Raw genomic sequence first — 23,782 nt, forward strand, 5'->3', positions numbered from 1 at the left:
GAGTATAATGACAGTTGTCAATTTAACTGCTGAAGTATTTTACAGTGCCCTTTTAAGGGCTGTTAAATCTATGTGATTACAAATCCAACTGTACTGCTCATCTTTTCCTTCAGTGAATGCAAGAAGTGAGACTTTCTCACAGTTCTGATACTCCGTCAGGTTTATAATATTCTCTGCACATTCCTGACCCAAATTCTGAGCTGCTGGCAGAGCTGGAGATTAGAAAGGACTGACAGACTACATGAAAATCTCCCATTTGTACAGGAAGGCAGCCACTGACATTCCACATATTTAAGATAAACAGACATAGGAAAAATGCAGACAACTGCAGAAACGCAGCAAGGTCCAGATAAAAATGTTTGCTAGACACTATTAAGACACTGATGTTAGGAAAACATGCTTGAAGTGGGAATATTTTCCTGTCTTTTTTCTCTATCTGCACATACAAGGTCACTCTCTGGTATTTTTTGCCATGCCAGACTGGGGAGAGTCCCAGTTCAGAGAGACAACAGCTGCAGGTATCTGAAAAGTGTGTCTGCAGCTGAATAATTAAAGCACATTATTAAAGAAATTGTGCCCTACAAGCATTTTCAAGGCAGATTGTTTCCTCCTCACTTCCCTTTGCACAGTACAAAGGTTTGTCACAGTTAAAGCTGGTTTCTAAGGAACTAATGGGACTTTACTTGCCATTTAAAAGGACACTAAATTTCAATAAAAGTTCAGTTGCATCGATTAGTAAAAGAGACAAAGGGGACACAAATACACCTCAGCAGCCATAAATAACAGCGTCACACAACACAGGTGTTACTGATTCATATGTGCAGTTTGTTTTTCCCCCCCATTATTTTGGCAGATGCTGCTGTTATTGCAGATAAGCAATTACCTTTCATACGCAAACCTTTGGAATGACTAATTGCTCCTGTGAAATGGTTATCAATTATTCATTAGGGAAAGAGAAAAAAAATAAATTACTGTGAGAATTTTATTCAAATGCATGTTTTTCTAATGAGCTCTCTGCAAAACCTTGCCTATTCAGAAATCTTAATTCCACATCTTATATTTCACTGAAAAATAAATCCATCTAAAAGGCATAGAGAAGCATAGCAGTTCTACACTCTCCTAAAGGAGTCAACTTTCCATTAAGATAAAGAGCCCATTTTTAAGTCAAACATTTATCACTTAAATTTTTGTACTCATGCAAATGTAAATGAACACTGTAAGAAACACACGTTTTTTCGTTGCAAAAAGTGAGACTCATTCACAGAAAAAAAAAGCATAACTCAGTGTTCTCCTTTTCTCTTCATGCTGTAAGCAACAGGCAGCTCAAAGCTCAGGATGAGTTGAGCACGGACACCAAGGGCCTCACAACCAACCTGCCCCCATTACAGCCACACTTACACAGCGGGCAGGCACCATCTGTTGTTCAAGGAATTATGAACTGCTCAGGTACCTATTCACACAACATGCACTTAAAAATATTAGACTCCTTGTAAGATCCAGCACTTAACTAAAATTTTCCCACGAGACAAGATTTGTCTTAGACCAGCAAAGTCTAATCTGATACAAAAGCTAAAATGTTTCTTGCTGCATTGGCTGTACTACAGAAATCCATTGATCTGTAGTAAACCAGCAAACTTAACTGTGTTAACAGCCATACTGTTGAGCAAAATATTGCAAATATCCATAAAGCCATATCATTAAAGCAAAATATTCCAAAGGAGTTACTGCAGAATCACAAAAACCAGGTATACCCCCACAAAATTCTTGTGAGGGTAGAAGTAAAGGTGAAAGCTATTATTGAAAGTGGCACTGTCAAGTATGTAAAAAACCCACCAGTATTTCATGCAAAAGATCCCATTACATTTTCTTTTCTTTTTCTTTTATTTCTATTCTTCCTTCTTTCCCCCTTCTTTTTCTTTTTTTTTTAAAGACTGACATTAACATGTCAAGATACATTTGTTGTGTGGAAACATGCCAAAGTAGGAAGCCCAAGTCTGTCTACCTTGTCATTGTCACCCATAGAGCTGCAAAGATTTCTCAATTTTCTGCTCTACTTGCTATGAGCAAAGAAGAAAAATTAGGCCTGTGCAAAGCCATAGCTCTGCAGATATTAGCATAAATCAGAAGTTTTGTTGTGATAGGTTATTTGACAGCACAAAGAAAAGAATTTTTGAAGTGCTATCATTATTTAAAAGTTTTGCAATATTTTGGGAACTACTTGACAGTGCTGATGCAATTCGTACTTTTGCAAAAACATGACATGGTAGATTAAGCCAGGTAAAGAGTTGTTTCATACCTTTTCTGGCTTTTCCTGAGTTTGGTAAGAAAAAGAGTGAAAAACAGACAAACAACAACAACAACAACAACAACAACAAAGGCAAACTGCTTTGAAAAGCTTATAATTTGTTTGTACAAATATCCCTTGCCTGCAGTATACTGTTTTTTCTATAGAGCTTAGAAAGAATACAAATAATCATTGTGCTGGTACCTCACTTCCCTGTCCCAACAGCTTTGTTCCCAGTGCTATGTCTGGTCTTACACTTTAATTCCCAGCTAGCCATTCCCTTTTCCCTTCTGGAGTCAATCCTGCAGTCAATGGGACTGAACTGGCTAACTCTCCCTCCTCACTCCTGCCTGTCCTTGTGCAGGCTTCTGGCCCCCCTGCACTCCATGGGAGCTCCCTGTGGCCAAGTCTCAGTCTGTGCAGTGTGAGGTCTCTAGCTTGTACCAAACAGCAGCTTCTTCATTCTTTTTTTTTTGCATGTGGTTTGGTTACAAAGGCATGTACACAGGAGGTGAATTTATAAATACAGTGCTTCAAAAATACCTTATGAATGGCAGCTAAGAAACAGCTTTTCCACTAAAGATTTATAACCAATATGCATCCTCTGAAACAATTTATAAGTTGCTCTTAACTCAGGCTATGATTACTGACAGTGACCTTTTCTTTCAATAACAATTCTTGAACTCACATGACTGACTAAACACAGTTTTGGTAATCCTGGAATTAAGGCTATTTGGTACTTAAAAATCTATGAAATTATTTTCTTACTGCATTCAGCCTAAAATTTATTCATAGATATTACTTGTTCCTGCATAAAGAAAACAAGATTGAAATTCATATTCAAACTCAAGTGGCTGTTCTTCATTTCCTGACTTCACTTTTAATTTTCATTTTTTCATCTCAGAGTTTTACGTTTACCTTCTTGGACTGAAAGAAGAAAAACCAGAGAAAGCATATTAGAGGAGACTTATTTCAAACCATGACTAGTTTAGGGATAACACTCAGAAAATATCTTAAAACTAGCTGAGCTGCCACTTCCTCCAGCCAGCGTCGACTATACTTGTTTTCAGATCTATACACACCCCCAAAAACATCTGGTCTAGAAGTTTGCTCAATGCTATCAAGCCCTAAGGAACACAGGAAGCTACTAATACCACTTCAGGAGTGCACCATCCTCTTTGGATAGCAGTTTGTGGGCCACTGCATGATATCCAGGGCTCCAGACTAAGGGGATGAAGTGGCATTTAACCCATGAGACCCTGGCTCTCCACTGAGCCAAGTACCCCCAGATCCAAGGCATTGGGTGCAGCTCTATGCTCAAGGCATCAGGAAGCCAAGATTCCAGTGTCATTTGCAATAGATCACCTTGAACACAGAAAACTGACGGAGTGAAAAACCTGTCAAGTGGGAAAACAGACCCAAGGAAAGCAAGCACTGGTTCAATACATGACAGGTAGAGAACACTTTATCTATTCATCACCTTTTTTAGGTGAACAACTAATTTCTGGAGCAGGAACAGAAGTGAGCTCATATTTATCAGTACAATCAGTCTCTATACATTTGCAGAGTTCCACTGATTTGATAGCAAATCTTATTCCTCAAAAATATTCACATAGTCTGAAAAGGCAAATCTGACCTGCCTCAAGAATGGTTTTGTAATAAATACACTGTATTTATTATAAACATTTGTCATTCAGTGATAGAATAAGAAAACTTCTCCAAGTATGTCCGCTGACATGGCATTTGGCTTGGTTTTCAATGATGTATTTAAGGGAGCCTGCTGAAATTCATCCTAGTTACTCAGACAAGTTGCACTGATTTTAGTGGAAGACAAGTAAGATTTCAGAATTTTAATTAACAGTGGTATTCCATTTCAGTTGTACTGTGTGATGTGTGGTTTAAATAGCACATTGTGTTCAGAACATTACCCAAATCTCACCATTCCACAGAAATGCGCTTTCTTTACTTGTGACCTTGAAGAAAGTTTACTTTCCCTCTGTGTGCTAAGCACGGGTATGAAATGCTAGGGGAAACTCAGTCCCTTCCCTGCTCAAACTGTGACATTTATTAAGGCTCTGCCCATAATGCTGAATGAAAGGTGCCTGAAGACTGTTTGTCTGGCCCTTCTGCATAGCTGGATAGAAATACTGGATAGAAATCTGACTCCAGCCACCTGACTTGGACATCTCTGTCCTTGCCGTGTTCTGTCCTGCAGGGCAGAAAGAGCCCTGCAAACACTTCTGTGGTGTGTTACCCCATCAGAGGAGCTTTCCCCAACCTACAAACATGGCACTTCAGTGCAAAAGCAGTTACACTCTTCAAGTTCCTCCAATAGCAATAAATTCAGGGAGCTCAATGTTGAACATAAAGGAAATAAACCCTTCACTAACTACTAAGAGAGGATACAAACAATCCTTGTGCTCCTCTATCCTTCCTGTTACAACTCTCTTACTTTGCAAATCCTGTGACAGTTCAAATAAAGCACCTGTCAGCAGCATTATTTCCCTTTGGCAAAGCTGATGTTTCACAAAAGGACATCTAGAACCGTCCTCTTTCCCAGTAACAAATTAATCCCTTAAGGCTCTCTTCATAATTTACTATTTCCATTCAAACCGTTGGATCTTTCAAAAAATAATGGTCACCTAGTATGAGAAGCAGTATAGCACATGATTCCTCAATGGCATATGAAAAGTGCTGTGCCAAGTGCCTTAATGAATACATTTCTCTCATTCTCCCCTGCTTCTCTTCTATGTCAGGCCATATTCAATTTTGATTCATGAGGTTTCTCTCTTTCTCACTCTTGTGACAAGAAATCTGACCCCACTCTTAGATTGTCTTAGTTGCACAGTGACAAAAAATTAAATATTAAAACCGATTTATTTTTAAAACTCCTTGCCTGTGTTAGGTTTGGTAACACTTTGTAATTATGCTTTAGGTCACACACTAACGCGCTTTTGCAACGACTTTACAGAAGTATTTCCAATTTTAAACATGATCTCTTGTCAAAGTTTAGCCAAGACATTCTAATTGATTTTCGAACTGAAAAAACATACCAACGATGAGTCTGAATGTACTTGCAAGATATTCCACCCTTGCACACACATTACTTTGAAGCTGAGCATGAAGCTCTTTTTGTATTGCATCTAAAATACCTCAGGATAAGTTAGCTACAACACAGTAGGTTTGTAGAAAGCCTGCTGCATAACTAAAGCTCAAAACCAACAAACCACAACTGTATCAGCTCTGTAAAGGGGATGTATTAGGTCATGATCCTTTCTCAGCATGCTTGTTCCATCCCTGTATTGAGTCATCTTGGTGCTTATGACTAACATCAGTCATCTGCTTTGACCTTTAACAGCTGCTAGCTCTGACAAGTCCTATAACAACGGGATGGATCCTATCTCAGCTCAGCCTTAGTCAGTGCAATTCTACATAAGGGCCTCTTGCTCTAATACCCATAACAGCAGTGCAGATGCTGGAAAGAAAATAAATGGACAGATGGCACTGAGGAGTGACTCCATTTGAAGATGGGACACTTATGAATAATCTATCTTATTAAAGCAGAAAATAAGTGTATTGACTCAAGTCAACAAAAAACAGACACAGAATACCATAGACTACAAGATCATGTTTCAGAGATGTAACTTGCTTGTGGATCCAGAATTGCCGTGTCCCTATCAGCCATCTATCCACAATGGAACATATCTCCCTTCCTATTTTGTGGTCCAAATATTTGAGACCACTTACAGTACCACAGTCGCAGCTTCTCAATTCCCTGTCTGAGGAACTTACGCAGGCAAAAATATATGCCTGTGAAAAACAATTTTTAAGATCACAACATTAAAAAAAAAGGAAAAAAAAGCAACATGTAATATACTGCCTCAAAATCATTCAGAGAAATTACCCATTAACACAATGTGTATTTTTCAATATACTTTTCTTCTTAACTGGATTATATTTGGTTACCATGTACTTCAAAACTACACGTGCACCTACGTCATAATATTAATATCTTATTTTGCCTTTAAAAAAATTACATTTAGAAATTGTTTTTTTCACCAAGAAGTAAATTTATTTTACATATCTGTTGATTATAACAACATCAGTTTCAGGCTTATTTCCTGAGAAATTGAACACTGACTTTAAACAGAAATGAATCAAATAAAAAGGTCTTACCTTTGTGCATCCTTCTTGACTCTGACTCTTTGGTCATGGTTGCCAGGCAGTGAGGAAGTACGCTGCCACAGCTGTTGCTTTGTCCCAGTGGTAAATGTCCCTGCAGGAAATATTGTACATACATGCTTAAAACTACATTACAAGACTTTTTTTTGTATCAGCAACTTGCTTTGTCATGGGTATCAACATGTTTTCAAAGTAGTATCTCCACCTTCCTGCTGTTTGTTCATTTACAAATGAAGAGTGTTTCACTTTATACATAACCTTATCTTTACCATTTAAAGGCCTTAGGTAGGAAAGAAAACGACATGTTGTGTCCCTAGAATGAATTTAAACTAGTCTGAAAATACAATCCTTGAGATAGAAATCATACATTTGTGATTACTGTACTACAGCACGGCATTTCCACAGGTCGGAAGAATGGCTGGAAGAATGGAAGGCTTTGTGTACACTCCTCTATGTTACTAAACCTGAAGTTCTTTCACAGTAATTTGAGATGTGAATTTGGGGGATTACCTAATGCTTACAGTGTGACCCGACCTACCCTGTAACACGATACAGGTTTTATACAGATGCTGGAAGGCTATAAACAGCAGCCACGTACTTTGGATGCGGTGTTCCGTCCCAGCGTGGCGCTATTGAAGTGCGGTGACACAGACGGAGTCGTTTTCTTGCGAGGTAAAGTATCGCTCATGTACGTGCATTCCCTGTGCTGCTTCTTGCGCTCTTCCAGATTTCTGAAATGCTTCAAATGCAATTTGTTACAGTTTTGACAAAATGAATTGACATACTTGCTCAGTTATGCTCTATATGAAAATACTGAAGGCAGAAGCCTGGGAAGAACAAAATCTAAAATACAGAGTACATCCCACTTCGCAGCACTTTCCAGAAGTTTTACAAATATCACATTAAAAGAATACTGATTAAAAAAACACATTAAATTCACGTGCACATTTTGTGTACGTGTCCCTGGACCTTTTGTTTTAAAAATTCAAGTCTAGCATACAAGTGGAACCCAATTACAAAGAAGAAGTTTTATTTACAAGTTATTCTAATGAATTGGTGGCTTAAAACCAATACACTTTTTGAAAGGCATTGTGCAAATGTATATGAAAAATAATTTAGGATTTCCAATATAGGCACATGAACTTTATTGTTGCAAGTCCTCTGACAGTAGCAGTGGTTCTTAAATATTAGTATTTGCCTCTGCATTGTTCATATAAGGAGAAATTTTGTTCAGTAATATCCTAAAATACACTGTGTTGATTTTTAAATTATTTTTGCCTTAATGATTTTTGCCTTTAAGTGCAACACTCTGCAAGCACGATCAACTCATGATCTATCATATTACTCTAAAAACCTCACATGTAAATCAACTTCATGGCCACCATAAGAAAAGCAAACAAAACAAAATAATCCCAAGTTACCAGCTTTGAATCTGTTACCTGTTGTTGCCTGCGGTGTTTCTTAGCTGGCAGAGGTGGAGGTGTATCAGATAAAGGAATAGGATCTACATGAGTAGCCATGACCTCAGGCCAATGGACTGATGGAAGTTGAGCAATAGAGCGAGGAGAAAGAGAGTGAGGAAACACAAATCCAGAACAGAGAGGTGATCTTAGCTTTATAGAAAAAAGAGAAATTACACACAGAGTTTTCTTTTTGGAATTTCTCAAAAGATACGGCACATACAAGCTGCAGTTCTAGCACTGTGTTTGTTGCAGTGTTTAGCAGGAAAGGACATGTGTTGTATTGCAACTCTCAAGGCATACTGAGCTAAGAGAAGCAGCACAGAAATGCCAAATTCTAAACCAGTTGCTGCCTTATTGCAACATAAAGGTAGGTGGCTTTACAATTATAAGGTTATGCCTATTCCTTTAAAAGGGGATTTATTAAAAATTCGCTATGGTCATTACAAAGCCAAAAACATCACAAAGACTGAGGAAAGGAGAATAAGCTAGAAGACAGACTGGACAGACTGCATGGAATAGCTAAGATAGGTAGAAGCTATCCATCTCCCACAAATATTCGAGATATACTTCTACCACCTTACAGGGAAAAAAACAAAACAAGAAGAAGCTGCAAAACCTACCAAAAGAACACCTGAGCATCACTGATCCAGTCATCATTAAGCTTGTCCAAAGACCGTTTCCCAAAGATGTTTTGTGTTTGACAGGCAAAGACTGTCATTTAGTGCTGCTTGGGTCATAAGGATTCAGGTTTTTTTGACCTTCAGTCCCATCTACCTCATCAAAGACCCTTTACAACTGGAACAGTCCTTCAGCTTTACTATTAAACCTGTTACCTGACTTGGTAACTGCCATATGGCAGTTTGCCTTCGGGTCAATTTGTTACATGTTTAATTACCAAAAAAATGAAAAATAAATAAAATAAAAAGGCACTCATGAAAAAACAATGCAAACAAAGGGAAATGTCTCTCGAACAAACCTCTTTATTTTGTGGCTGGCTCGTCAGCACAGCCGTGGAAGGCTCAGTGGCAACTGCTTCAGCATCTGTGGGGGTCTGAGTGGAAGGGGATATATTCGTGGAACTGCCATACAGCTCACTAATTTCACTTACACTGATATAGCCCTAAAAGGAGGAATTCAGAAGTTAAAAGGAGCAAAAGCCAAAAGACGTGCAAGAGTATTAATGTATCCAGTACAATGAAAGTTAGTTTAGAGTGATACAGCCAAATATTTGTTATCAATTAAATACTTAATCACAACTAAATAAAATTAGCATCAAGCTTTTTAAGCATTAAATATCTGGATTCCGAAAATTGTTCTTAATTTATTTTCAAAAACATTTGTGTAATCAAAACCCAAATGTACTTTAAGTGTCCAAAAGATTTTACTAAAATGTAAATACCCATTAGAAATTATGTAGCTCTTTCTCAGGAAAGCAAATTGGAGGAAAAGGAAGAACAAATCTTATTTTTATATCCTAATTTTTTTGTCCATGTTTAAATAAAATAGCCTGATTTGTTTCTTGCCTACCTACTAGGCTAATTTGAGTAAATCAAATGATTAATGAAACTGGGAGGAACTTACGTAAGGACAAGCCATCCCTTAAATTATGCTAACACAGCACCTTTCAGTTGCATTGTCTGGAAGGTGCTTTTGACTTTTATATCTTACCAGAAGACTCAGTTAAGATGCTGTTATTGTCAGCTCTGTAGCCATTACGATTTGCTTCTTTTTTTTTTTTAATTAACAGTCATACAGGACATGATGGACTGAGGGATGGCAGGGACATCAGAGTGTGCTGCTGATTGCAGAGAAGATGTGTGCAGGCAGATTTTGGCAAAACAGAATTAATGGATGTGTTTTGGTGTTAGCTGAAAAAATGTTATTTAGAAAATAAAATATGGATTCTAATCCATTGCGTATAGGATTCCAGGCTGAACAAAGTCAGATGTCCTAATTTCTTATCCAACAAGGCTATACAAAAGGAAGGATAAATCACTGTTGAAGCAATGTCATAAAGATGAGATAGAAATATGCTTATTTTTTAAATCAAGACGGTAAGCTGCTTTCACATTGAGAATGTGTTGAAGGGACTATGTTTCTATTACTGCACCAACACAGTGACATATCAGTATGTCTACTTCAGCAGTTCAGTAAGAGAAGCCACAGACTACTATAGTATTTCTTCTTTTTAAAAATGCCTAAATTTAGCAATGATCATGGAAGGCAAGTTGAAAAAAATACCAGCATTGCTATCTGTTGGCATAATTTTCAATGTATTTTATCAGTTATCTCAAGCAGATAAGACAATTCTGGAAGATAAGTTATCATACAGTGAACACAGCACTATACAAATAGGAGGCAAATCTTAATGCTGATATTATTTCATGATTATTTCATGAAGTTTATCTCTCAAAACATGTGACTACAGTAAAATAGAGTCCAGTATGAATTAACATAAAACTTGCTTAATCATCTCATAGTAGCAATAACCAAAACTCAGCAAGTCTATGGATACAATATTGTGTTCCTTTTTAAAGACAAAAGCACTGTCACCACTGTATGAAAAACATTCACTTCTGACTTACAATGCCAATGAGGATTCATCATGAGATAAAAGACAAAGAAAAGAACAAATGACTGTGCTGTTCATTAGCTCAGGCCTCTATTACATTAGATAAATAAATGGTTTCAGGTCAGATTAGTCATCCAAGTAATTTTGTCAATGCTGAACTTTTAAACAGCATTGATTTTCTGTGCTTAAGTACTAGGATAAGCATCCTGCCTCCTCATGTAAGGTCACGTTACTTCCTTGCTTTGCAGGAAGGGCATAAGCTTCACAATGGATGGAAGAGAGTTACAAATGTGTACTTTGGTGAAGGGGGCCTGGGAAACGCTGGACCACAGACTCGACTGATGCGTGAGCAACTGCGTGGTGAGATTAACTGCTGTGTGCCAGCAGACCGTTTAAGCCTGTGTGCCATTTGGTGCCTGATTTTTAAAGTGCCAGAACAGCCAGAGAAAAGCTAAACTGGACTGAGATAAACACAACATCTGGCAAAGAAAGGCATTTCTTTTATAACACAGAACCTATGGGAACACTGAGGATGAAACAGATAACTCATGCTGTTGCTTCTCTTATTTGCCTTGGAGCAAGTCCTAACTGACTTCACTGCAGTGAACAAAATGACACCACTGAATAATCCATTTCATTAAAGAGTGTAGGCTCACGTAATGTAGTTGCATTTTGAAATATGTGATTAAACAAGCCATTATGTGGATATGAAGAAAAAAACTCAGAGATAGCACCCACTCTAGTGAGAGAACAAACAGATCCACCTCTAAAAGAAAAAAAAAAAAAAGAAGCTTAGACTTGCCAGATGTCCTGGTGGGAGATCAGATGTCCAGGTCAGAACACACCCTAGGGCACTGGAAGTCTAAGCATCTGCAATATGGCTTGCAGCAGGGAACAGTGCTCAACCCCACTGGCATGTGAAACTGCACACCAGGAACTTGGAGACCACATAAGCAAGATCCCAATTCCCAGGTGCTGAAAGGACACATGGGTGCTTTAGACTTCAACAGCCCAGCTTCCCACAGTGACACCTACATCATTAGATGTGGCAGACCTTGTTCAGGGCTTTGATACAAGCAGATCCAGCAAGTCCAGTCAGTCCTCTTAAGCAGAAGTTAATGAAGCAGCCATAAATACCTGTCAGTGTATTTTAAATGCTAAATTTTCCACTTACTCTAGCTATTAAGATAAATAAATATCTCAATAGGTATCTTACAACAGCAATAGCTTGAAGTCTTCAATTTAGTGCTTTTTGAAAAGAACAGAATGTACATTTGTCATGCTTTAATGCAGAGCCTTAGAATAGGGGAGGGGATGCAATGATAAAATCTACAGTGCAAAAATAAGACTGAACTGTATTTGTACTTGAACAGAGTTATTCCCAGACTCATTCTTCTTCATTTCAATGAGATTTAATTGTCTATTTTGAGAAAATTAGACATACACACACACTCCACACACATAAAAACAATCAATTTTCCAAAGCAAGAGATTATGGCGATACCAGTCATATCTGGAAGACTGTCAAGAGAAGCTATTTTTGCTCACTCATTCATCTGGACTTCCATCAATAACTTAAAAAAACTGAAATTGTATGAAATTACTTTGGAAAGATGTGATGACTAGGACTTCACTAAATACTAAAGTGCTTTTGTATGAAGTATTATTAAAAGTTACTTATGGTAAAGTCAAAGACAGTGAAAGTCTTTACCTCTTTTAGACTATTGGGACTGACAGGAAATCCCTTTCCTCCGGAAAGTGTGGAATATTTCTTTTCCAGATTACAGAGATTTTCTTTTTCCTGTTAAAACCAGACATTTTATGTTAAATGCCAACAGTTTTGTAAGTAAAAAATAAATGCTAGTCATTTTCTTAACTGTATGAAGAAACACACTGGGATGGAAGGCTGAAACTGCACAGCAGAGTTTTAGCTTCATCCATTTAGAGTAGAACTGAACAACAAAGGGAGGTGCAGAAGGAAAAGTTAGTGCAAGATTTTATTTAATAACCCAGCCAAACCAAATAAGTGTTCCTTCAACATTTTGGAAATGATGATTCTGCTCAGTAAACTAATGTGATTTTTCTCATAATTAAAAGCAAAACATAAAATGGATGTGAAGGGTTCACACCAGCTTCTTATTACCCAGCTGTTAGCTGACATTAAGGAGCTCATCTTGTGGCCTAAGTATGGGCTATTACAAGTCAAAAATCTGAGCTCCTTGTGCACAGTTCCAGCAGCCACACAGGGAGCACAAGCTTCCAGCTTCAGCATCCAGGTGAAGTTGAGTTCTCAGGTTGAGCCCTCTGAAAAGGGGGCACCTCTAAAACCCTTTTAATTAGCTAATGACACTAGCATTTTCTCTTAAGAAATCTGCCGATTAATTGCAAAAGATTTCTTTTTTTTAAAAAAGGTGAATGGATATAAACCTTGTCTCACATTATACCAACTTGTCAGCTTTTGTGGAACTGATGCTTTACTTGTGCTCTACATTCTTTTATTCTAAGAAATGCTCTTTTATTACATGCTAAAAATGTTTGAAAGACAATAAATACTTACCCTTTGCAGCATCATTATTAAGTTGTTTTTCTCTTTTACAAAATGATCTTGTTCTCTTTGTGCTTGTTGGACAATATGATTGGCTTGTTTTTTGAGAGCAGAAATCTTTTCCTAATATAAAAAGAAAATAATCCCAATTTATGTTTCATTTTCAAAGTACAAAACAACCTGCATCGAGGATCCGATTCACAAGAGTTCACCATTGATGTTCTATTATTATTTTAACAAAATCATTTAACATCAACATCAATAGCAACCCTGAAATAACTGCAGTTTTGTCCAGAGTGTACAAATCTCCTTTCTTAAAGAAGAAAAAAATATGCTTTGGTGCTTTTTTGTAGCAAATTAAAGGGTTTGATTTTCATATGCAAATATACAAACAGGGCAGGAAATGTTGTTGATTTACTTTCTTTTGGAAAAGTGAATGATTTGATATGTGTGGGATGTCACTGGGCTATTGTCTTTGCTCTGCTTCAAAAACCTTTTCAAAGAGGAACATTTTGCATTATTTCCCACAGACAGGCAGGTTGTAGAGCCATTTCATTACCTTTATACTCAACAACAAAGAACAAATTAATCGACTATTAGTGCTTTTACCTTTCTACTGACAATGCTGCGCTGATATTCAGCTACTTCATGCAGGAGCTGTTGGGTCAGATTTTCTTTCTCTTCATCTAACCTGCTTTCATGTTCAAGCTGCTGAAATTCCAAATCTTCAAAGTGTTTGCTTTCTATGTCCAGAAGATCAGCATCCTTAAGGGGGGAAAAAAAAGGTAATATATATTAAAAAAAGTAATTGTGCTTTCACTGACACCAGAGGTACTTACAAACAAACACAAAAATCAACCTAAAATGATATTTACCTATCTCATACAACATGTTCCACCAGGAGCTCAATGCTTTTAGTGACCTACTGTCATAATAAGAGAGGAAATAGGGCTAATTATTATTTTGCTTTCTCCATCACTCCTACTGTGCCTCTTGCTAAGAAGCACCTTCAGAGTGAGGGAGCTGTTTTGCCATGTTCAGAGCAAGCTGAAGCCTCCCAAACTGGCTGGGCAGATCTCCCTGCTGTAGCCTAACTGGGACACCCACAAAGCATGAACCCATCTGGTGAGGGTGTCAGATGCCAAACCGGGAGAGCATCTGCTTACCAACTGAAAAGGACAGAAAGGATCATGCCAGTAACACCAGAGAACTGCACACAGAATTAACTAATTATGGGAAATCACATTAAAACAAAGGAGTCTGGACTGCAGTTAGAATTTCTTCAGGTCTATCCCAAGTACCAGCACTGATTTTATTAAGAGACACAGTCAGATAAGACAAAAGATACGTGGAGCCATGTGCCTTCAGCACACTGCCAGCACCTCAGCAGTGATGTCCAACCGTGTAAGTTGCTCAACCAGAGGCTGATCATGGACACCAAACTGGAGCTGAAAAGTGCTCTCTGTGCAATTAAGGACTCTAGTCACCCACTCCAGCCAGTAGGTGTACTACTCCAGGAAAGGTATCAGCCCACTTTTAGACATTTCCCTGAAATGACACCAGGTTTTGTCAGAAAAAAAAAAAAAGTTGATTGCAGCAAAAAAGACCCAAGAAAAGAGTCCAGAGAAGAGCAATGAGGCTGGTGAAGGGACTTGAGCACGAGTCCTATGAGGAGAGGCTGAGGGAGCTGGGGCTGTTTAGCCCGGAGAAGAGGAGGCTCAGGGGAGACCTCCTCACTCTCTACAACTCCCTGAAAGGAGGTTGTAGCCAGGTGGGGGTCGGTCTCTTCTCCCAGGCAACCAGCAGTAGGATAAGAGGACACGGTCTTAAGCTGTGCCAGGGGAGGTTTAGGTTGGATATTAGGAAAATATTTTTTACAGAGAGAGTAATCAGACATTGGAATGGGCTGCCCAGGGAGGTGGTGGATTCTCCATCCCTGGAGGTTTTTAAGATGAGAGTGGATGTGGCACTTAGTGCCATGGTCTGGTAACCACGGTGGTGTTGGATGAAGGGTTGGACTTGATGATCTCAGAGGTCTTTTCCAACCCGGCTGATTCTGTGATTCTATGAAATAAGAACACACCACTTAGGGATGATGAGATAAAACTCATGGTGCTTTTCAGCACAAGAACTGAATGCTAATCTTTCTCCTGAAACATCTGTGCATTCATAATATGAATTCCTGCTTATAAGTTCTAGAGTTCTGAAGAAAAAGGTTTTTTTTAATAATCACAGCATTAGTAAATGCTAAGGCTCTCTAAAATAAGCATGTTGTGCATAGCTTGTTACACAAGAAAACCTACATCCTAGAAGCAATTTATCATTTTAGAGGAATGCAAACTTTCTACTTTTCTAATTTCAACCTACAGCAAAGGTTAGTGACTGAGATAAGCAGATAGGTCCCTATAAAAGTCATTCAAATCCAGCTTCCAATGTACCAGGGAAAGACACAGGATGCAGAAACTGAAGAATCCAAGTTACTATATGAAATACCAGAATCTTCCCATTACTCTCCAGAGATGTGCCCTTGAATTGTAGGAGACAGTGATCAAAAGCAAAGGCATGGAATAAAAATTACAGGAAAGCAGTTACCTACAATACAGAAATGCTTTGTTCAAACTGGTCAGACATCTTCAGCATCTAAAACAAACAGAAGGGCTTTGCTTGGGCCATGAAAGTCAATAATTCAGCCTATTGCAGACCACATTAATTGCTACTGAGGCAGAAGAACAGACGTCAGGGAAGGCAACTGATAGCCAAAGACAACTGGGAGCATTTAAAATACACTTCCTGCCCAACAGGGAGAGTGTATATGCATTTTGGTCACAGGAAAGCCAAGTTTGCCAGCTGCACACCCCAAACCAAACTCCAGACCCACCCTGCAGCCAGCTGCTGCAGTGAAACTGGCTGCCCACTCCCCTGGGCACAAATTATTAAGCTACTGAAGCCCCTGAAGGGAATTCATCTTCACACCTTCTTTGTTGGCAGTAAAGTAGCACAACATCAGCAGCTGCAGACTCAGGTATTTCATGGAATAGTTTGGGTTGAAAGGGACCTTAAAGATCATCTGGTTCCAACCTGCCCGCCGTGGGCAGGGACACCTTCCACTAGACCAAGTTGCTCTAAGTCCCATCCAACCTGGCCTTGAACACATCCAGGGATGAGGAGTCCAGAGCTTCTCTGGGCCACCTGTTCCAGTGCCTCACCACCCTCTGAGTAAAGAATTTCTTCCCAATATCTGATATAAACCTGCCCTCCTTCAGTTAAAAGCTGTTACCCCTCGTCCTATCACTAAAAGATCCCTCTCCAGCTCTCTTGTAGCCCAGCTGCTACAAGGGAGGCTGCTATAAGGTCTCCCTGGAGCCTGCTCTTCTCCAGGCTCAGCAATCCCAGATCTCAGCCTGTCTTCATAGGAGACACGCTCCGGACCTCTGGTCATCTTTGTGGCCTTCTCTGGACTCACTCCAACAGGTCCATGTCTTTCTTTTGTTGGGAGCCCCAGAGCTGAGCTTATTTTGGAGGAAGAAGATTTTCTATTTTGGGTACAATACTTAGAGTCATTTCGTGACTGGTCTCACACTTGATATCCATTAGAGAGCTCCTGTGCGCTAATTCAGTGATAACTTCTACTGCACTGACCACAGCAGCCACTGCTAACTATCACCACAACTGGCCTGGAATAATATGCAATAGGACTAACTGGACACTTAACTACACCGCCACATTTCAAGTTTTGTCCCACTTTCAAATCCAAAATTGTTATTAAAACAAGTTGGAAGAAACAAACAAACAAAATTTAACCAAACATATTTCTAGAAGCCACTTGATGGTCAATAGTGAAAAAAGATTTACTACCCTCCCATAGCAACAATACTGCAGCTTCTCATGAATTAATACCTTTAAGTATGTGACTGCAGAGGAAAGGCTTGCTTTCCTTTTAATATGTATGAGACATTACATAACACTGCCTTTTTTTTTTTTAAAGGTAACACAAAAATCTTTAAGCGTCTCAAAACCAGGAAACTTCTTCTGTACTAACAGAGAATGTAACATTGTTATTTCCAAAGCTGGACTTTTTCACTTTTTGTTCTCTGAAACAAACAAACAAAAAAACCAAACAAAAAACCAAAACAAACAAAAAACCAAACAAAAAACCCCCAACAAAATGAATTCTGCAAATAAAACAACATATAATGAGTATTTCCTATAAAGCCTTTTTTTTAAAATCAGTGCTATTACAGCCCTTTTTCCTGATACAAACAATCAAGATAGAAAAAAAGATTTGACTTTCATATGGTCTCTTGAGCTTGCCGTACTGATGCTTTGAAAATTATTTCCTCCCCCACTAAAGCTAACTACATGTGCTCTATAACCCACTTCACGCTAATGAATACCAAGATTTTTCCACAGAAACTAATGATACCTTCATAGACAGTATTGCAGCTTTTTTTTAATTACAAATTATACAAACTAAAATCAAGTTGCAGTTAGACAGTATGAAAAGTTTATACCAATGTGTAACTCTTGGAAATGAAAATGTAGGACAAAAAAAAGTATTTTACTAAGTGGCAAAATCTTCAAGATTAATTTTTCAAATACAGTTCAGGCTAACAGCTAAGTTATATACTGAAAAAAAGAAGTTACCCATGGCTTCACTGAGACAGACATTTACTGGCTGATTCCTGTCTTTGCTCACACAGGTAAAGAATGATGCTCCACCATTCATCTAAACATCTCAACAGCTTCCACATCACTCAGCTGGCCTAAGGGGCTAATTACAAGCAAGTAGCCCAAAACTTTAAAAACATTCAACACAAAATGATTTCTAATCCACCCATTTGCACTCTACTTGTCTGCCATCATGAATATCATCTACTACAACCATTCCACAAAAAACCCCACCCTCCTGACTCTTAAAAATTCTAAGTTGCAAATATGTTCAGACACTGGAAACTTGAAAGAGAATATGTTACACTTATCTAAAAAAAAAAGAAAAAAATTAAAAATCAACAAAATAAAAAAGTGCACTCTTGAAGCTTGCTACTAACCCTCTTCAGCTGCTGCTGTAACTGTTCCCTCATGGACTCAGGGCAATTATCAAGCTGCGTCTTCTGCTCGGAGTAAAGCTCCTGAAGCCTCTCTAGTTTTTCCCTCTCAGCATCAAGTTTTAATTTTTCCTGAAGCATGAACCAGAAAATAAACACAATTACCTTCAAACCCAAGCAGTTGTTAGTGATTATGACAGTGCGTGGCAAAACCTTAATGAACAGTTGAAGCATGTTGGTCAAAGACAGAAACCTCTTGTTAGTTGAAATGCAACGGTGGGATGCAAAATGATCAAAACAAAACATAAATCATTTTAGTGGGGTGATTATTTCTCTCCGTTGTCACTGTGTTTTGTACCCGTGCCTGGATGATGCTTTTAAAGCCCAATGCCTGTCTCACCTAATGAAAACAAAAAATAAGGAAACAGTTGCCATGTTAGTGAGGTAACTGGTAAAGCTGAGAGAGAAAGAGCAGCTTTTAGAAAGCAAAATGGATGGAAAATGACTGTAGTCTGGCAGTGAGGGATAAATGGATCTTCCCAGGAGAACGAATTACATGCCTGTGTGGCTCTGTACAGACAAGTACATTTAGCAAGCAGTGAAAAACCAGAACAAGACAGAGCTTTATAAAAAAATAACTCTGGGCCAGGAAGTCCTGTTGCAGCAGAAACACCAAGTGATCCAGCAACTTTGCTTCAGGAGACAGGAACTGTAACCTGTTCATGGGGATCAAAGGTGACAGCTTCACCTCCCTGGTCTCCACCAACTAGGCCAGCTTTCCTCTCGTTCCACTCAAGCAGCAGTACTCAGCACACTACTTCGCACCCTCCAAAGCCTTTGGCCTTTTAATCTTTGTAATCAAATACTACATGATTTACTGTGCAACGCTGCTCTAAAAACTGGCTGCAGATCACTTGAAGCTACCCTGCAGACTATTATTTATCTGGGGATCAAAGTTTGGGAAACAATAAATCAGAGCACAGAGAATTCTTTTAGCACCTTTCACTTGCATCTATGCTGGCCAACACAGCAGATGTATTTTCTTCAAATGAGCAATTAGTAACTGGAAAAAACAATATGCCTGATATGCCAGGCATAAATAATCAACTAAGTCCCTGAAGCCTGGCTCTCTGATAATTTGTAGAATAACACTCGTATGGTTCTCTTTTCCTCCTTGTTGTTCTGTAGTAATGCATCTCCTCTCAGACGGTCTCTAACTCTCCTTAACACTCAAAAATTGACAGTATCAGCCCCAAAATTTTAGCATCTTCTGGCTACTCCAAGAACAGTTCAATTCTGTCACAGCATCTACTCATTTCTCCTCTTTCCAGTCCCAACTAGTATCTAAAATCAAATGTGTGGTGTAACAGGTGCTATATGATTAGACACTCTGCATCACTCTTATGGCACATGCCATAGAGAAGGAACGTCTTTTACTATACAGTACTTGCCATTTCAAACTGTGGGAAAGCATTTCCCCAAACCTACTCTCTGCTACGCCTGACAAGGTTCTCAAACCCTTATGCATGGCAGAGGCATAGTAACATGTATTAACTGCCTGCTGTCTTTATGATTTTATCTCTAAATCTGAGTGGGAACAGGGGCTGGGATTTAATTTTCCCAGTATTTAAAAACAACAGCAGGAAACATTTTATTCAAGTCCAATGTCAACCAGATTCCCAGCCCCCTTATGTTCACTTACACATGCAGCTTCTCAGTTCATACAAGCAGATGAACAAAATGCTGAGCACAAATATATTTTTTTCAGCTTATGAAAATGAGCAATGGAGCATGAATATTCTATTACCTGGAGTTCCTGTACTAGCTTCTGTCTTACAACAGCGGCAGCAGGGATCAGAAATACAGAGGATGTAGCACGTGCAAGCTGTACAGTGAGGGAGAATCATGCAACTTCTGAGATCAGCTCTAGACCTCTATTCCCAAGAAGCCCCATTTGCTGAATCACCCTTACTTCCAACACGGAAGGAAATCTATGGATAAACTGGTAGTTCTTCTCCTCACAAACCTTGTTGACCATTTAACATGCAACCTATAGTCTGCCACATTATTTCACACTTTCTTTTTCTACCCACCTTACCATCCAAAGCAGCAAGGACTTCTCTGACCTTAGCTGCAGTATCGTGCCTCTGAAGCCATTAATAGCTCTCTAAATGTCTATGCTCTGCAACAAGTGTGCTCATTGATTAACAAGCAAGTCAAATCTCGAGCATGAGGAGACATCATCAGCAAGTATAACACTCCCTGAGAATCTTGCCAGAGATACTGTTACATCCCTCAAGAAACTAGAAATGTATTCCTTTGAGACTGAAAGCGATACTCATCTGGTCTATTTATAGCATAGGAAGTGCTAGCATCTCACCAAACTGGCTCCCTTCAAAATGTGCAGTCTTAACAGGAAATATCACTTTCAGCAACAAGATGCATTATATGTTTTGCAGCTGTGGAGTTAAGTTTGCTGACGTCTCAGGCTGTGCATTGGTAAAGCCCATTTCATTCACAAAAAGTAATCTGATAAATAAATCAATAATAATAATTTTTTCATACAGTCTTTTCCACAAATGAATCCAGGCAAATTCTTCTAGAAGGGAAAGGATTCATAAGTTTGCAAGCCAAGTGCAAGATGCAGCTGAGGCAGGTCTGTGGCTGACTCCACGAGCTGTTTGCCCAAGAGCAGCCAGCAGCAGAGCTGTGAACAGAATCCATGTGTTCCTGCTGCTCATCCTCATTTAACCACATGAGCTTGTACTTGTTAAGTATTTCTCTGCAGATAATCGCTTCCCAGTCCCAGCGCTGATGCCAGATGCACATTAACTACAGTCTGGTTGAGTCCTATTTCCAGGGAAAAAAAGTAGAACATCTGGTCTTAGCCTACTGCCCAACTTGCCCTATGGTCTGCCTCTAGATGCACATTAAATGAACTTGGGGTCAGCCAGGATACAGAGCAGGGTTGATTTGGGGTTTGATGATACTGGGGCACAGCTTGGATCACTTCTGGAGGATTTCTGAAAATTGTGAAGGATAGCAGTAGAAAGAATTGACATGTCACACTGTCCCCCAAGAGCAGAGACATGGGATGTCAGCAGAGCACATGTGGTACAAACACAGACCATAACTGATTAACACGGGTCACAAAAGGAAATTAATCTTTAGATCTGGCAGAAATTATTTTAGGGCAAAGAAAGAGAAAAAAAAAAGAATATATACTCAACACATCTCAGAGATGATGAGGACACAGAGGAGATAAAAGGATGGTTTTAAAGACAAACATAGCCCCTAGCTGCATGGGAACAACAGAAAGAAAGCGAAACAAATTGCTTCAGTGTTGTCTCCGGTGGTTAAAGATGCTCTATGCCTGATCAGTGCTGCTATGTTTAAAGCCCTGGTGGATCTCCACACTCCTTCTGCAGAGAACTTCTGCTTTTCAGTTTGTCATTCATCACTATCTGCTACTGCAGGCAGGCCGGCTAAAACTATAGAGCAACATGTGGGTGCATGCACATGTGCCCTCTGAACCAACCTTCTTGCATAAACTGGTAGGAAGTCTGCAAAAATGGGAGTAAATTTGATGAAATACAGAAAGCTTCTCAAAAACCCAGATAAAAACTGTGGGGAAAAAAAACCAAACAAACCCTAACCCCAAAAATAAGAACCCTATCATTTTTACCAGGTTACCGTGAAATGGATTGTATGGCTAAGTGGATTTGGTTCACTGTACAACCTTCCAAATCACTCCACAAAAAAACACATGAACAAAAAAACTTCCAAAAATCAAGATGTGTCATTTTCATACAGAAATGGCAAATAAACCTACAAGACAAACGGAAGAAAAAAAACCCCAAACCTGAATGTATTCCCATCTAATAGGCTCTTAACTTTCAATGCTGCAGTCCGAAGTACTCCACAATCTTTCTCAGTCCAACCCACCTATAAATCATCTTTTAAGATAACAACATTTGTAATCCACACTAACCTTCACATATGCATGCTCTGTCTCTCATTACAGAATCAGTCTCACAATTTTCATGGGTTTCTGAGAAATAAGGAGAAGCACATGCAGTTCTTTGAAAAGCTTCTCCACCTCATCTTCACGCTTTCACCTCTAGCCAAGCCTTTTTCTTTACACCGCAAAAGAACATCCTCCCCTTCTCCAAAATAACCTACTGCAAAAGCTAAAAGTGGAAGAGGAAGAGGAGACTACAGAAGTCATTCCTTTCTACTTGGAAATGGTGTGGTGCTGCAGGGTTTGTCTATTCAGTAGTAAATGGAGAATAAGTGGAAAAGTAAGAAAATTTGACTTGAACACTGATGAAATTGGCTTAACCCTTCCCATGAATTTGTAAGAAAATAGTCTACTCTCTAACAAAAAAGCAGATACAAAGATAACAACAACAACAACAAAAAAATCATCTGCTCTTCAGTGGTTATCCATTGAAGGAAGAGGGCAAGTGGTATAATTGGGGAAAGTGTTAAACGTGAGGTCTACCAACTTGTCCAGCACTCTGGCAAATTAAAAGCATTTACAATACTGTGCCTGATACAAATCAGACCACATACAACTGTTAAAAAAAAATACTGTTGAAATAAAAGAGAACCTCCTGTTCAAACTGTAGGTGCTCATCTTCTATATTTTCAGACTACTCTTTCTTGCATTCCTCCGTCTCTTTCAGGACAGAAGCATAAAACTTGTAACAATTTAACTGTTTGCCATTAAATCCCTGTGGGTTTCATGACAGAAGCCATTAAGAGGAAAGAGTATGTCAGGTGTATTAAGAGGAGCATAATAAGACAGAAGAAGGTATTTCACAATAGATCTTTTTTCTGTATGAGTGGTAACTAATTTATTATATAACTGACTGTATTCAGTGATGGCATCTATACAAGAGATGTCAATATTTTTGTTTTGGGTGCATGCATAAAGCTACTGTTAAAAAGCATTTCAAACTAGAGTAAGCAATCTCTCTGCTTTAAGTAAAAAAAAAAAATCACAATAGGTGCACACATTAACTTGCTATTAAGACAACTCAAGTTTTTTGCAGTTTCTAAGCTCATTCTCTGACCATTGTAATGTCTTGTCCTAATGAACAGATGGGGAGGCAAAAGAAAATCCCTGATTCATGAGTGTAGAAGAGAAAATAATCATCCAACCAGAAGAAAAAAAAATTTCAAGTTAGAACATTCAAATTCTGTATAGTCTTTAACATCTAGATGACAATAGGAGGATTCCCATTAGCAGTATAACCCATTCTGCTATTTCTCTCATGACTGTTTTAAAAGAAAGCTTGCAAATTCAGATTTTTCTCCTTTGGTCTTTGTAATAGTCTTTTTCTTTATCAGTGTTCTCTCTACAGGATATCCTTATGTGGTTACATCCAGTGGATGCAACTATGCCTCAAAACCCTTAATCTTCTGTATTGTGTCTTACGGAGGTAGATAATGTTATGGACATGATAACTCATCCATGTGAAACACTTGCTTATATATTGCTGAACTGGAATCTAACCAGGATATATTTAAAAGGCTATGCTATGAGACATAAATTTGCCAGATTTATCAGGATAACAGCAGCAGGAATTTTGCATTCAGAAGAGAAAGGACTGAGGAGAGACCACCAGTATATTTAACATGTTCTTTCCTTGACTCTATTCTTCGAAGTCTTTGCAGTACTAATTC

The 23,782-nt window shown here is 38.7% G+C and overlaps 1 protein-coding gene across 8 annotated transcripts in view; it reads right to left on the bottom strand.

The window, feature by feature from the left end:
• Nucleotides 1-23,782, bottom strand: part of PHLDB2 (pleckstrin homology like domain family B member 2) — an 81,764-nt gene that overhangs the window by 12,041 nt on the left and 45,941 nt on the right. For 4 of the 8 annotated variants that reach the window (XM_027680957.1, XM_027680956.1, XM_027680949.1 and 1 more), the window contains 8 exons: nucleotides 18,095-18,223; nucleotides 13,656-13,811; nucleotides 13,059-13,169; nucleotides 12,213-12,302; nucleotides 8,906-9,049; nucleotides 7,906-8,079; nucleotides 7,065-7,205; nucleotides 6,461-6,560 (listed from right to left, as the gene is read on the bottom strand). In XM_027680957.1, the coding sequence (XP_027536758.1) occupies nucleotides 6,461-6,560; nucleotides 7,065-7,205; nucleotides 7,906-8,079; nucleotides 8,906-9,049; nucleotides 12,213-12,302; nucleotides 13,059-13,169; nucleotides 13,656-13,811; nucleotides 18,095-18,223 (1,045 nt within the window). The remainder of the gene's footprint in view (nucleotides 1-6,460; nucleotides 6,561-7,064; nucleotides 7,206-7,905; nucleotides 8,080-8,905; nucleotides 9,050-12,212; nucleotides 12,303-13,058; nucleotides 13,170-13,655; nucleotides 13,812-18,094; nucleotides 18,224-23,782) is intronic. The other 4 variants (XM_027680952.1, XM_027680953.1, XM_027680955.1 and 1 more) reach the window with 4 other exon arrangements.

This window comes from Neopelma chrysocephalum, unplaced genomic scaffold (genome assembly GCF_003984885.1).
Source record: "Neopelma chrysocephalum unplaced genomic scaffold, ASM398488v2 Primary Assembly neopelma1_60, whole genome shotgun sequence".
Lineage (NCBI taxonomy): Eukaryota > Metazoa > Chordata > Aves > Passeriformes > Pipridae > Neopelma > Neopelma chrysocephalum.